This window comes from Siniperca chuatsi, linkage group LG1 (genome assembly GCF_020085105.1).
Source record: "Siniperca chuatsi isolate FFG_IHB_CAS linkage group LG1, ASM2008510v1, whole genome shotgun sequence".
In the NCBI taxonomy this organism is placed as follows: Eukaryota; Metazoa; Chordata; class Actinopteri; order Centrarchiformes; family Sinipercidae; genus Siniperca; species Siniperca chuatsi.
In genome coordinates, this window is record NC_058042.1 from 22089687 (window position 1) to 22106024 (window position 16338).

General features: G+C 39.5%; 1 protein-coding gene across 1 annotated transcript in view; it reads right to left on the reverse strand.

Annotated features, from left to right (window-relative positions):
* Window positions 1–280: 280 nt before the first annotated feature.
* ush2a (Usher syndrome 2A (autosomal recessive, mild)) overlaps window positions 281–16338 on the reverse strand; it is a 222921-nt gene continuing 206863 nt past the window's right edge. Inside the window, 15 exon segments of the mRNA XM_044199324.1 lie at window positions 281–1757; window positions 2416–2616; window positions 3389–3457; window positions 4523–4610; window positions 4802–4943; window positions 5224–5307; window positions 5677–5853; window positions 5955–6053; window positions 6189–6307; window positions 6467–6612; window positions 7231–7323; window positions 7520–7726; window positions 13192–13522; window positions 15688–15857; window positions 15996–16277. Coding sequence (XP_044055259.1) covers window positions 1668–1757; window positions 2416–2616; window positions 3389–3457; window positions 4523–4610; window positions 4802–4943; window positions 5224–5307; window positions 5677–5853; window positions 5955–6053; window positions 6189–6307; window positions 6467–6612; window positions 7231–7323; window positions 7520–7726; window positions 13192–13522; window positions 15688–15857; window positions 15996–16277 — 2298 coding nt within the window. The 3' untranslated portion in view covers window positions 281–1667.

Genomic DNA, 16338 nt, shown 5'->3' on the forward strand with positions numbered 1-16338 from the left:
AAACCTATAAAAATGCTACGATATGCAAGATTAAATGCTCCGTGTCATGTCACTATATATTTAAGTTTCACAGATATAGAACATAGATACTGGATAGATGTATGAGGAGTGCTTCTTGGATAACTTTATAAGTAACAGGAAATTGACACAATGACTGCAGCCAATATAGACATTTATAATGGAGACACAGTCCTTGCTTTGAGGAGCAGTGTAAACTGTTTACAACTTGATGTGTTAATATTTCAAGTGAAGAAAATGAAAGAAGACGAGTAGAAAAGAATATTTTCTTGACCATTGGCCATTATTTATAACACAAACATTGATCAATGAATCATCTATAAATAAGACTTTTTATACAACAACCATAAATAATACTGCCAGTGTAAAAAAGAAAAGGTTTTATATCAATACAGTCAGCTTCAATTTTGTACACAAAAACCCCAAAACATTACACAGAAATTCAACATCTTGTTTCGATAAATGCTGTTTCTACGCTCTGTGGAATCCAAATATAAACAATGTTCATCATTCCTGCTATAACACCAAAACAGGACATCACAGAGTTTCTTTAGAAAATTAGGCAGCAGACAAACAACACTGCGTCTGGATTCCACTGACAGCAAAACTATGAAATCGAACCCAAACATTTAGCTTCACTGCAGTTGAACAAAGCTTGATTTCATTATGTCCAGTTCCTTCTGAATTTAAATTTCAGTAAACTGTTTGTCCACAACTGATATGATAAATAAAATCTCAGATTGGGCTTTCAAGTTACATCACATAATCACAACAATCAGACAGCACATCTGTGATTCCCAGCCACATTTAACACATTAAAAAAACAGTTGGCATTTTTTGTCATAAAACTAACACCAAGGCCATGTGTCTTATTACAACTGAAGGGCTATTGCTGCTGATAATATGTGAGCTGACTAGGCACAATTGCTTGCTGAAGCAGAAGAGGTGATTTCTAGACTGGTTTGATTGACTGAATGAGAAGCAAACCTGCTATAGCTGCATTTTTTAAATACTTAATTACTAACATTTGGCTGAAAGTAATTTAATAAGAATGTAATCTGAACAGGGTTTGAGATATAACCTACTGTATAATTACAATCCAGATAAGAACTTCCAAGCTATGGAGCTAATATACTGTAACTTTTTAACTCATAACTTCCACGATCACAGCTGTCCATATCTGAACTGTACCCATGGATGTTGGATCCCTGCCTCTACTCAAGTCCCTACAGGGAGTCATACATGCAGTGGGGTAAAATGAGACAACACCTGTTTTGATAATGTTTAAGATGAATGCTGCAGTCATGCAACCATTATTATTCCCTTTGCCTCAGGCTTGGCTTTTTTAATATTTATTTATTTATTTTTACAATTTTGGATCTGAACATCATTAAAACATTATTACCACTCTCCCAGTGCATTTTGAAAAGTGATTATTGGTCATCAGTTGTGAACAATATTTCACAATGGATGAACAATATTACAGTATGTTTCAAGACTTCCTAAATTATATATCAAGCATTGTAAATTGTCTAAATAATTTTTCATATTTCCCAGTCCGAATACCAGGTATAAATGTTTGACTGTCTTGGTTTGAAACTAGGTCTGAATTGCAACGGTGATACCTGATTAGATGTAAGGATCTTGTCTTAAAGGTGAGTGTCAGTGAACATGGTGTGTTCCTTTTTCACAGAACTTAAGGCCTTGATGGCGTCCACAAACTCATCTTCCTCCACATACTGAAAGAAAAGACATGAGATCACAATTAGTTCTTGAGCACTTCAAAAGCCTGCAACAGTGACGGTGGGTACTGTAAGCCCAGTGACAGAGAGCAAAGGTGACACCTGGGATTCCTTGAAAAGTAATTTATTTTACCAGTTACCAGTAAATGATGATTATTATTAGAGATAATGCTAAATCAGTTTTGTTATTAAGATTACAATACATTAATTTTGAATAGACTGCATGGTATGTTGATCAGAGAGCTTTGTTACTATTTATTATATTTGAGGGAATCCTTTCGACACACTGGGTCTTAACCCTAACCCTTGTGTTGCTCCCCACCCAGTTATTCTGTCTCTGCTTTGATCTGGGGAACATGTCTTTTGGTATCTTTTGACAATATGTTTGACAGAAGAGACAGTGAGGCTATGTTTTTGAGCCACAATTCCACCATCTGCAAAGATCAGGTAATGTCAGGTAAAATAAGCTAGCCTGCTTCCAAAGCATGGTCTTTCACTTACCTCTATAGCCAGTTTCCCACAAATGACACTTCTAAATGACCACTCGACCTCAGAGTAAATTCACCAATATGTGGTGGTCCTGGTGGTTGTGATAGGACTGTTACTATAAAACAACATATGTCAGTACTGTTATTGCTGTACTGTATGTCCTCACCAGTCCAGAATCTTGTCCCAGTGGGTTGTCCCAGCTTCCTTCCTCCATCATAAGTGACTTCCTGTCAATCAGCTGACTGACGCTGCGGTGCAGGGAATGCTGGGAGTAGGCCTGACTGAGGTCTGTTTGGATGGGAACGCGCAGGACAGACATGGGGCTGAACCGTGAGCTGCTACCGACTATCTTTGTGTCTGTCAGACCCTGAAAAATAGATTATCTTTAGTCAGTTTTCCATGTTTGAACCCATTTATTACAAATCATATGTACTTTATATTACTGCAAACAATGCATGCTGTAGTTTTAAATCTGCACTGCATTATCAAAACAACAACCTGAATTTGATTAAGAAAAAATAAACACAGATATGATCTTCACTGTTTTGGATTACACTACCTTATTACTCACCTGACCGCAAAATCATTTTCATATGGTACTGAAATTAATGAAAACCAATGGCAACTAGGAAAACCTGTGGTATACTCTGAAGTAGTAGTGTGGTAGTGTAAGGTATACATAATCTAATCTATGATGCATGGGAAAAAACAGGAATTGGCCAGGAAAAGGGTTGGCCCTTTGGATCACACAGGAGAGGGGCTCAGTAAAATCTCTACAAACATGTTTTTGTTCAAGAATCAACAAAAATACAACAGACACATGAAACCAATTTTGCTTGAGCCATAAAACAAAGAACGAGATTAAGATAAAGTACGGCACAGTTTTCAGTTTTCAGTGGCAGATGTGTGAACTCTGGCTTCATGGTTGCTGCTATAAAATTTGGATCAGATTTTATTTATTGCATATACAAAGTGGAGTCAACACTGTATTTAAGGAGAAACCGACAGACTGTACAACATGTCTTACCTTTACAAAACCCAGCTGTAATCTTATTACGCACACACACACACAAAGCATGCATACACAAACAAAACAGACATGCGTAGAAAGGCACCCACACAAGTTCACAATCCCGTACCTCAGTGTACACAGTGTAGCTTTTTAGCATAACGTTGCTGATCTCAACACAGTCTGCTACAGTGTCAAACTGCAGGGGGACAATAAAATAAACATTTAGGGTTTTGACAGTAAATATAGAAAATAGTCTTACTGTGGGACGATCAGGGAGGAGCACAGAGCTGAAGTGATGTTTAGAGCACAATTCAGGACAGGGCCTCTGAGAGACAGAAAAAGAGAGGGAGAGACAGAGAGACAGAGAGAGAGAGGGAGACAGGGAGAGGGGAGGGGAGAGAGAGAGAGAGAGAGGGAGACAGGGAGAGGGGAAGAAGAGAGAGAGACAGAGAGAGAGGGAGACAGGGAGGAGGAGGGAGAGAGAGAAACAAATAGAGAGAGAGAGACAGGAAGAGGGGAGGATGGAGAAAGTAGTACAGGAAAGAAGGGAGTCAGAGAAGACAGATATAAAAAAATAGAGCAAGAAAGATGGACAGAGAATAAAAAAGCAAACAAAAAAAGAGGAAAATTAAATTATTTTTCAAATTTTAAGCAGAGTAGTAGTAAAACAAAATGGAAAAAATTGAATAAGTTAGAAACTAAATGAATAAACCATTCAACCAGCAGACAAAGGTGGATAATTTAATAGCAGCTGGTAGTTATTGGTAACGGGTGATTTGGGAGATAAATAGGAACAAATAATAACAAATAAATATATCAGATGAAATGTTCCTATTTATGAAATGCTTTTTTACAGATATGAGAAAAACAGCTGTATGAACTTAAAACCTAATGGTTCACATTCTCATTTACAATTTTTAGTAATTGGATTTGATGCTAAAGACACAACCTACAACTACACGTAGATGAAAGAAAGACCTAATGTTTGTTTGATTTTTGAGATTAAGACAGACAGAATTTTCTAAAATGTTTACAAGCTGCAGAAGCTGATTCAGTCACCTAGTGATTTCTAGAAGTCCAAGCTGTGAAACAGTCTTGTTTCCTCTTCCGTTTTACCTCCCCTCCTCTGCTGCCTAACTTTTCTTCTGCTTTTACCTTTTTGTAAACCCGACTACCTCTCTGTCTCTCTCTGTCTTCTCCCCTTTCAACCATCTTATCACTCTTTCTTTCACTGAGCGCCTTGTTTCTCTGCTCCTCTCACCATGTACATCTCTCCCCCAGCCTTCCTGGTCTTCTGAAGCATGACCAGCGGAGGGCGCTCTCTGGCCGATGGATTCTTCCTCAGGGCTCTTGAAGGGAGAAAATCACAACACCCTTTTGTTCTTGTTCTTATGTGTTTTTACATAGTGTGTGTTGTCTTTTGTAAAGATTTGTCGAAGTTATGCTCAGTTTTATGTATTAGTGCAGTTTTGTATTAACAAGTGCAGAGTGCTTGAGAAATTAAATTCTATTCTACATGCTGCATATTACATTAGAATACCTTTGTAGCACCAAGCCAAGCAGTAAGGCCAGCAGAAATAGACCCAGCAGGGATAACAGCAAGATGAACCACAGCTCAGAGTAAACTGGTGTTGCTGACATGCTCACGTCCTGTTTACCACTGTCTTCAGGCTCAAGAGGACCTGCAGAGAGAGAAATAAATTACTAGTTAAACTATGTTTCATTTCATGTACTTTTTGTGTATTTGCTGTTTTTATTTTTAATTTACCTTACTCTGCTTATGTACTGTATATGCTTTGGTAACATTTTTGTTATGAAAACATCATGCCAATAAAGTTTCACTGAATTGAAATGAGGAAGAGAGATCAGAGAGTCAGATTCAGGATTCAGGCCGTGTGTGTGTGTGTGTGTGTGTGTGTGTGTGTGTGTGTGTGTGTGTGTGTGTGCGTGCACGTGTGTTACCTAGACCTGTGGCAGGGCTATATCTAATGGTGGGAGTACTGGCACTGCCACTGGTTGTGGTACAAGTCACCTGAAATGACAGAGCTAAAAAGAGCAGAGGGAGTGACAGAGACAGAGCAAGAAAATATTTTAGGTTAAAATGAAGTGAGATTGTTACGTAGGGTTGACTGATTTCATTTTGGGTACATAAGTAACCTTACAGAGGGCTAAAACTCTGATTCAGATTGGTTGAGATGCATTTGTACATAGGAACAAAGACACTTCCTTTGGAAAGGAAAAGGAGAAAACATACTTTTGTGGTTAGGACTAGACTATGTATATTTTTTATTTATTCATATATTTTTGCATTCCAGTATTCAACAGCAGTCTAAGAACACACCAAAGTTGATTTTGTTTGGTGTATACTACCTGCCTAAGTTGTATGTGTGTGTGTGTGTGTGTGTGTGCTCTCACTTTTCTGTGAGGTGCGTGGAATATGGAGATAGCTGTAGAAGCCAGTATAGACCCTCAGCTGGCTCTCAGTCACACTGTACTCCTTCAGGTACCCGTTGAGGAAGAAGGACCCCGCCCAGTCCAGCCAAATAACTGTCAGGTTACTGTCCACTGAGAAAGGAGACACATACTGGGGGGCTGGAGGGAGAGAGAGAGAGAGAGAGGGAACAAGAGAAACTTTGGATGTTTCTTATGACCGGTTAGCTGGGAGGGGCTGAGGGATTGGATACGTTTGTTACCTTCGCTGAGTGTGGTGACAGTAGTCCAGTTGGAAGCAGTGCTGCCCATGTTGTTGAAGCAGGCAGCTCTGAGCTGATAGGTGGAGTACGGTTGGAGACCTGCACAGATAAGTTCAGTTGTTTATTCACACAAAAAACACAACACAGACGGACAGATGACACACTATGCAAGTACAGTGTGTCAGGACATCTCAGTTTTATTAAGCATTTTAAAAATATATTGACTATTTTGACCTGTGACATTGTAGGTCTTCCTTGTGCCAAAGAAACAGATTTCTATTGGTCCTTCAATGCAAGGGAGGGCTACAGGCTGGGGGGGCTGTGGGCAAGTTAATCTGGAATGTAGTTCACAGCTGGAAACAGAGAGAGTGAGAGTAAATGAGTGAGATTATGGTATCTGTTCATGCAGTCTGTCTCACTCATTAATGAAATCTGAGTGCAAACAGTTTTTCCTATTTTAACAAAAAAAAAAAAACACTGAACAATGTGCACTTTTTATGTTTTCTACTCACCTTTCAATGACTCCATTAGGTGCCAGAGGCTCGTCCCATTCCATCTGAACAGAGCGGGAGGTCAGGGTGACGGGGCGAGGAGGAGGCTGGTGGGCTGGGGGGGCAGCCAGGGTGTGAAGCTCACTCAGTGGACCCTGGCTACAGCACTGTCAAATGTTCAAAACAGAGACTTCAAAGATTTATAGTATTTCTGAGTGTAGAAGTACAGTATCCTGGTAGAATTTATAAAGAAAAAGTACACACACAATATGCAGTTAAAAGAAGTAACACTCAGTGGTGGAACAAGTACCTCTGCTCAAGTATTTCACAGTAAAAATATCAATTATTTAAGGCAAGCAGTTCTTTTGTGGTAAATATTTCTTGACATAAATATATTCAAGTGGAAGTAAGTTTTCTTGTGTTGAAAAATACTGAAAATACTAATAGTTATTTAGTTACCTAGGTAACATCCTGACCATAACAATTTAATGTAAATTTCTCTGCCAAACAATACATCTCCAAATCATTGATGCTATCCAAACCGGTGACCATCTTTTCTGTACAAGAAATATTTCAAATCTAAATGGAATATCCTCCAATCTATTTACTGTTTCTATAAATCCATCAAATCTCTCAATTTGTACTAGCTCACTGTGCTATTTTGGAAACAGTGGTGTAGCCTACAACAATGTTTCCAAAATAAGACCAGATAAGAACCCGACAGAATCTGTGATCTCACTTTCATGACAACGTAGAGCTGTTAAATCTATTAGTATTATTATTACCTGATAACAGGTGCAGGCTTCTACTCCTACCCAGTACTTGGTGTAAGGACGTAAACCATGGAGTGTCTGCTGATGGGATGTACCCTCTGAGAGCTGCAGCAAGGGGATAGTGTGGGGGCGAGTTTAAGTTTTGAGTGACCATAGTTTTCAGAAATATATAGTGGGTGGGCCAGGGAGGAAAAAGAGGGAATGAGAAAATGGAGGACTGGAGAGAAAGACAGCACAGAAATCAAACAAGAACATCCATATTAGTTATGTGAATTATTAAAAGTTGTATTACGTGCACTACCAGAGTGTGGTTGTTGTGGTTCAGTGAGAACACTCTGTAAAGGCTAACAATCCCATTGGGTCGGGCTGGAGGATGGATGTCCACTACTGCTGAGGTTGCTAAAACACGCAGGAAAATAGGTGGGCCTACACCCTCAGGTGGGGCAGGTCCTGTTCTCCCATTGGCCCACGGACTGGCAGAACGACCGGCCGAATTCACTGCCCACACCTGTCGGTCAAAACCACATATTAGTCAATAAAATGATGAAATTGCATTCACATATATAATTTAAAGTGAATAATAGAGAGAGAACAAGTGCGAGCCAGACATAAACTTTTTTCTTCAGTCATTTGGATTTTAGACGCATTTTATTAACTCTTAATGATGAAAGCTTCTCTTAATTACCCAGTATCCACCAGACCACCAAAAGGATATAAGTCAATTCATTGGACCATCCATCAAAACTACCATCAGCATTGAGGGCAAAACCTTTTCAACATGCAACTCAACACTAACATATCTGCATGACAATTACTTTTCACCTTCATCAAGGAGTTATTCTCTCTCTCTCACTCACTCACACGCACACGCACACACACACACACACACACACACAGAATAATCTTATTTGTGTGCTTGTGTTGGGTATAATTACAAGGTGTTCACAGCACAGGGTCAGGCAGGGTGGATATTTGCATGTGTAAGTCATCTGTAGCCTGTCAGAAGTAGTGCAGAAGGCAGATGGATGGGTCTGAGCTTCACTGTTCACACAAAGTGTGTGTCTGTGTGTGCGTGATGTGTTGTTTGTAGCTGTGATAGCGGGGTTTGTGCGTGTATCCGTGTGCATGCAAGTGTGTTAAGAGTTGAATTAACCTCAATAATAGTCAATTAGGCCGTGATCAATCAGACTGATTGATCTAAGTGACAGCACAGATGGACTGAGATGGGAGATAGGAAAGAAGAATGGAAGATGGAGAGACTGGGAATGGGGAGGAGGAGGAAGACAGGAGGAAGGGTGGACAAGGCACAAGGAGAGGAACCAGGAGAAATTTTGAGCTGTGCTGTTTTGTAATTTTATGGCTACAAATGAATGTGCTTGGATAGTGATAGATTTTGTTCTGCAGATAAGATTATATTGAAATTGTGCTTGTGTTTTTTCCGGTTGCACAGATCACATGTTAAACTTTGCCTCTTTCACTTTGATATATATATTTTTTCCTGTGGTGTATATTTAAATACACATCAAACACACTGACCTGATTACTGTACCATAGTATATTACACCAATAGGTGATGTCATCAAAAACTACTTGTAAAATCTAAGGTCCAACTCTATAAGTTGTGTGTTATCTGGACCAGTCAAACTGAGGGAATAGTTGCAGTCGAAGTTTACACAGTGAAATAATATGGGTATAGTAGGTATTAGGTAGTAGGTATAATATTTAAATAATAAATAATATTTTTAGTTGTGTAAACAGTATTATTTCAGGGATATTTACTGCTCTTACATGCAATCATGTAAGCAGCCAGACTATTGTTTTTTCTCAGTATTTGTAGCAGTTGCATCACTGTGCGCATGCAAATGTATGAGTAACTGAATGCAACCTTTATAGTCACTTAATAAAATCATTCCACACAAACACATAATGTTAGTCTAATGTAACATAAATCCATTAAACTCAAAAAGGGACACACACACCTGCCCTTGAACATTTATTTGTATATTAATATTTGTGACTTGTGACTCTGCACTTACAGTTTCCTCTCAGAGAAACTGACCTGGACTCTTCCACTGGCCCATGAAACCGTCTGCTGCTTTTAAAGGGGATGAGAGGAGCTGATGTGATTGGCCATTATTGTGGCCCACCCCGACTCCAACAGCTGATATTGCACTTTTCCTGCTAAGAATGTTTTCATCCTGTTCCATTCTCTTTTCCACTTTTCACATGTGGCACAGATTTTTGCTGCACCTTATTTGTGTTTCAACATAAAATCCAACAGCTAAAAAAAACAGCTGATTCACAAACGGTGCATTCAGACTGACAGCAACCCTTCAGCAAAACACTGCAAGGGTCTGCATTGGTGTAGATTGTCTTGTTTATGGGGTGCTGCTAAGAAGAAGAAATACGAATCAGGAAGTCCTATTTGAAGGCTTACCATACACAAAGACACCATGCAGCATTTATTCTTCTTTGAGGCAGGATGCCTCAATGCCTGCAACAGCAAAATTAGTCCAATCTTACAAATATACGTTACAAGGTGTTCTACCTGGTATAGATGCTTACAAGTATGTCACTTGCCAATGCAGTGTGTTGGTAGAGTTGAGGCAAAAGTTGGTCCTGTACTGAACATGGCAGTTCAGTGTCTAAGATCAACAAGCATGGATAAAAAAATCTAAATGTAGTGATACTGAAAATTGAGGCTGCAACTAAACCTGTTACTAAATCTGTTACTCATAAAATTATAATATTTAGAGACATGTTTATAAAACTAATGAAGTAGAAGTCATTACTGAAAATGAAATTCTAAGAGAATAAAAAGAGATGGAATGAAGAGAAAAGCTTTTCACTAAAATACAAACACTTAAACTTTATCAACTCTTATCAAAAGAGTGCAATCATGATAATATATGTGACTATCAAGAGTAAGTTTAAGTTTAGTGACTATACAGTTTTACAGTAAGTCCTCTCACTTATTCTGTGTTTATGTATTGTCAGCCTTTTGGGACATTGTCTATACTGTTGTGCAGTGGATGAAGAAAGGAGAATGGTGGGAGGGAGGTGGCAGGAATGAATGAAGAATAAAGGAAAGGACAGAAGCCTTTGTGGAGAAGTGAGAAGGATGGGTGGAGGGAGGGACGGAAGAGGGTACGTTAGGTAAAGGGCATGCTGTCACCCTGATAAGGAAAAGGTCAAAGAGAAGCAGTTAATGCCTGTGAGAGACGCTCCCATAATGTTTGTGTGTGTGTGCGCGCAGTAGGTATGAGACAATTTAAAAAGATGATTACAAATGAAACATACATTTGTTTGTCATTAAAACTATGCTTATTATATAGTTGGTTTTAAGTATCTATCAAAATAATAGCTGTACTATACTTTGTTTTTAGCTTCTAACATCAACCTGCTGAGGAAGACTAAATCTGGTACATTTACATCAAAATGATGTCAACTAATAAGAATGGTCTCTGCATATAAATAAATGGAGGAATCTAAATACTATTGACATTATATGAATAGAAGAGGTGATTCTGGCCTCCAAATAACTGAGTGCACTTTTGAGTGAGTTTTGATATATTTTGTATGTCTGTATGTTAGTAATCAGTTCTACTGTAATTATGCCAACAATGTCTTAATTGTACCTTTTATTGTAACATTGTTAAGGTAGGATCAATAAACAATTTCTGTTATTGTTATCACACATGCAGCACCATATTAATAGAACTGAGCCCTTAGAAAGGATACAAAATGTCGAGTTAAATAGCCTGAAGAAGTGCATTAGCATCAGGTGAAAGAAAAAGTCTACATATGTAGTTTCTACACAGGAACCGTGACTTGACTTGTTGCTTAATAGAGTTTCAATTAAATTTGCTGCAGCAAGAAAATATTTTTACCCAGCAACAACCATGTTCTTCCCCTAGTAGCAACACAGTTAAAGCCTCAACGTGACGCAAGGCTTTGGGCTTGATTAAAACGTTTGTGCCACATAGACAGAACAGAGAGAAAAAGTTCAAAACTAAAGTCAGTCCAGATCACCTTGCCCTTGATCCAACGCTAGAAGGTAGAACTCATCTCTTCGTCCTTATATCATCTACAGACTTTTTACTGCTTTCTCTCCTTTCTTGTCCTCGCTTCTCCTATTGGGCCGTGATTTGGCTTATTAGACACAAAATAAAACTATATGCTGTTAGCTGCCATGGCAGTGAATGAGCCACCATGGCAACAAAAGACTTCAGGAAACTACCAGACAGAATTTGAGCCTTTTTATTGGATGGTTGGACTGCAGACTCGATTTGAGTGCTCTGATAGGCCAACAGAGCTACTTGGCGGGTGCATCTACTTGGGGTGAAGGGGCTAAGTTGTGTGAAAGTGGGCAGTAATTAAAACCAAGCATAAAGCTGTCAATAGGAGCTTATGACCCAGTGTAATTAGCCTAATATGATTTCTCTCTCTGCACTGTGCTGTGCTAAACTGAACTGACTTATCGTCCTTGTGTACGCCTGAAACAAAGAGAGAGAGGATGAGAGCCAGATAGGTACACAGACAGATTAACAGCTAAATAAAAATAAAGCCAGGCAGGTAGGTAGGTAAGAGATAGATTGGTAGATAGACAGGCAGACACGGAGAAAATATAACTTATTGTTTGGAGATTGAGAGAAATGGCATGATGAATAACTTCCTATGAATATCCAAAAATTTATACCGTTTTCTACGCTTCTTTGTCTCTGACACACACACTCATAGATGTTTACATGCACACACAAACAGAGTACTACTGTGTACATGTGTTCATGGACATCACACAAATACCACCACCTTGTCCACGTACCCCAGTCCCCCACTGACAAATCCTCAGGGGACGTGTAGCGGTCACCATTAAAAGGTCTTTCCAATACAAGCTCTGTTACCAAGGGGGCTAACAGTTAATTCGATTGGCTGGCTGGTAATCAGGAAGTGGGGTGCTCTGAGGGCCCAGTGATTAATGGCTCTGTTGCCCGCCCGTCATCTCCCAAAGCTCCTCCCTCCCTCCCTCCTCCTGTCATAAATTAGGACCCTCGTAAATAAAGACGGCACCACAATCAGGCAAACTCAATCAATTACACAGGTTCTCTGGCCTCGGCTCATATGTCTGACAGGCAGGAATGCTAATGTTATTGTTGCTTCCAGAGGGCTAGCCTGTCAATTAGCCTACCAATGCACAGCACAACAGCATGAATATGGACCCCACCTGTCTGATTACTTGTGTGCTTGCTTGTGTGTTAGCATGTGTATGTTGGCATGTATGGATGACTATCAGTTGTGGTGCGTGTGTGATCTGTGTGTGTGTATTTGTGTGTATGAGTGGACTTGGGGAAAACATTTCATTGTGAAAACAGGCTACATCTTATGATGTGTCAGTCACATTACAGATCTCATCTCCAAATGAGGTTCACAGATCACAATAAAACATTTAACTCTGTTTCCACGTCCACTGCAGAGGACAAGAAAGAGTAAACATTTCCGACTTAAGAAGTTAGGCTGCTATTACAATCTACAGCTATTAAGGAGAACAGTGTTTTTTAGTTTAGTCATATTTCTGAATAATGCAGTACCCATTTGCATTTTTGAGTGAACTGTAATTCTTATTTCCTCAAAAAAATGTATTTGCTTTTCAAAATATATAATGTTAATAAATAATAATACATACAATTTTAAACTTGCCAACTTGCTCAAGCTCTGTGGCTCCACAGAAATTTAGCTTCATTCTTTGTAATTCAAATACAAAAAGATCAAGGATGATCATAAAATCCAGGTCAAAATCTAGTACTATTCTGTTTTTAGTGACTTCAGAAAGATTGGTTTCCATTTCCTTTCAGATCTGGATAAATATTAGTTCAGTCAGATGAACTTTACCAGGACTAACCAGTTAGTATTTGCTGTAAGTCTGCTTTTCTAAACAAACACACACATACTGTATCACTGCACAGAGCATTGTACCTGGTACTGGTATACAGCATACGGCTGGAGTGCTTCATCTTTGCAAGTAGTAGAGATATTCCTGTAGACAAGTGTTGCTGCATCACTTCTGTGGGTGTCAGTGGTACGGTCCAGTCTGCGGTACACCTCATAATGAAGGACTCTACCATTTGGCTGAGCTGGAGGGGACCAGGTGAGTAGAAAGGTGGTCTGAAGGCCGGTGTGCGCGTCAGGCTGGAGGTCTAACAGTGGCGCTGTTTGTCCAGCAGGGGGAGCCTCCAGCGTGAGTACAGATGACCAGTCACTGGAGGAGCAGCCCAGCGCTGTGCAAGCCTCCACCCTCACTTCATACCTACACACACATATAGGCACATATTTTTAAATGTAGTAAGGGATGTTTGTATATTGTGGGAAAGAAACGCATGTAACTTAAGTACTTAAAATACTTCAAACATGTTTGGCAACATTAGACCGTAATACCAGTGTACTGCGACTACAGATACTCGAAATAGTTTGTTGATTTGTAAGGTATTTGGTTGATTATGTGACATGCTGTCAAAATTTGTCAGCAGCATTTAAACTAGGTGCTATATGTACAAAATAATGCATGTTTCACCTGTTCCTTGTGCCAGATTCATTCAGAAATTGATTTTGATGGGACAGTAAAAGAGTTTTTGACAAGACTTCAAGAAGATCCACCATGTTATTCCCAGTGTCAAACCATCAAAGAACAAATTACAGCCCAGCAAGTAGAGCAATCATCCAATCTAAAATCATGTAATTAACAGCATGTTTGAAATTATGTTTGTCTGAACCAAATGTCCATTGAGCCTTACCAGGCTACAACCAACATTACGAGGTAACTAATTTGGACGCAAGAAATGAACAGGAGATGATAGAGAGGAGTGAGGGGGAGAAAAAGAGAGAGAATGTGATGGAAATGAGTTGAATGGATAGAAGGTCATCAGTGAGACGGGGAGCGATCTTTAGATGATAAGGCTGATGAGCTTTTATTATCTGAAGCTTATCACCACATACACAAGATTACACATACTGTATACACACATACATAGACACATTCAAGCACACTGACATGTACATGCAGGAATAGACACACACACGACTGCACATGCATATGCACCCTCACACACATAGGCCCTGTTTATTAACATGCGTCTTGGGTGATCCGATCACAAGTGGACAACTCCAAGAACATCAGCTCACACCTGGCATTAGAATGCGTCTCCACATGCGTCTCCAGTGACCACTTCGGGTCTCACTTCCCCGCTTTATATGCAAATAAACACATACATCATTTCTGTTTTTAACCTCAATTTGATGAATTTAGTGTTTATCAGACCACAAATGAGACAAGAATTAGGTTGGAAAAACGATGACGCCGCCATAGGGGAGTGTTTATAGGGGCCGGGCCTCACTTATTGCTGTACAAAAAGACAACTTTACAGCTTACACAGAGGACGTCAGCTGAGTAGGCGGTCCTTCAATGTGGTCCAGGACACATTTGCATACTCACTGCTAATGTGGCCTTATGTGGCCCAGACAACCTCTGAATGTGGTCTGAGCGATCAGATCTCAATGTGTCCTCAGTGCGTCTTGGCTGGTCTAATCATAAGTGGAAACCCAAGACGTATGTTAATACCAGATGTAAACAGGGCCATTGACATACACACATATACAGTCTTTGGTCTACACTGCTGTCTTTGTCTGAGAGAGAGTGATAGATACATGGCCACTGCTTCACGGTTGACTTTCTTTTCTTTTGTTCTTTCTGTCTCTCTCTACTTTTAAACACTACAGTCTAGACGATGTCCTTTTGGCAGCTTGTTGAGGTCGCTTTTCACCAAATCAAAATATTTGCATATTGACAAGTGCATTAGTATCCTAATTTATTACACAGGCTTCAGAAATCAACATTTGACTTATTTACTTATTATTGTACAAACTGCCCGGTGATGTTGTGCATCTTTTTTTATCTTTTTATTTTTCATGTCCTTTTAAACCCAAATAAAACACAAGTTTACACCAGTTTATATAGGTTCACTTTAAGTTCAATCATTTTAAAAGATATTAAATTTCACTATCTATTTTGAAAGTTTGCATTGATTGATTGTTTTTAAGAAAAGTTATTAATTGATTGAAATGAGAATGAAGGATGAACGTAGCTCTGGTATTAACTGTACAACAGTACCCTGGGTTGTGGTGGTTTGTAAGGAGTGTTTTTTTTTGCTACCAAGAGATGGCACTCTGTTCCCTTCTTTATCACCCATTCTTATCTCTTATTCCTTCCCTTATTTTCCTTAATTATTGTACTTATTACACAGGGAAATAGGAAATGGTGTTGTTAAGCTTTTTTCATGACCATTTTAGCCAATGTAGTTGAATGAAAATAAAGAAAAAAATCCCAACAAAACAAAAAGCTACATATTCTTCCTACCTATACATGTACTGTACAGTACATCCATAAACAAACTGTGGTGGAGATCTGCTTTGACTGACCTATGGTAAGCAGCCAGCCCATGCAGAGTGGTGTGTTGGTCAGAAAAGTCACTATCCTCTGGAGTGAACATAGTGCTGGTGATGCTGAGCTGGACTGGATCTCTTTGATACACTGTGTAACTCACAATGTCTCCATTAGGACGGGCTGGAGGACTCCACTCTGCTCTCACCTGGAAAGACAAACAACATACAGCATAAAAACATTTAAGTAACAATTTAAAGATAGTAGGAAGGTAAACTTCAGCATTAATTATGTCATGATTCAGCTGTTACAACTGTTATATGGACTGCATAGATGAATGACTCACATGGCTTGGTCCCAGAGGAGTCAGTGTGGGGAGAGCAACACCAGAAGGAGCTGATGGGTGAGTCTTTGCTGTGGCTGCCACGCTGCTCACTGCCCCTTTGCTGTTGTTGGCCCTGACAACGTAGCTGTATTCCACGCTTGGCAAAAGTGTGAAGTCGTGGTAATGGGTCTCTGTGCCCACATAGATAACTTCACCATCTCTGCGGAGTTCATACCCTGTGATGATGCCATTAGGGTGCTCTGGTGGTCTCCAGCTTACCTCCACTGACTCTGGGCCAGTGACCTTCAAAGGAAAAGTCAAAGGTCACATCAAACAGAGCTCCAAATAGCATAAATAATGTAAA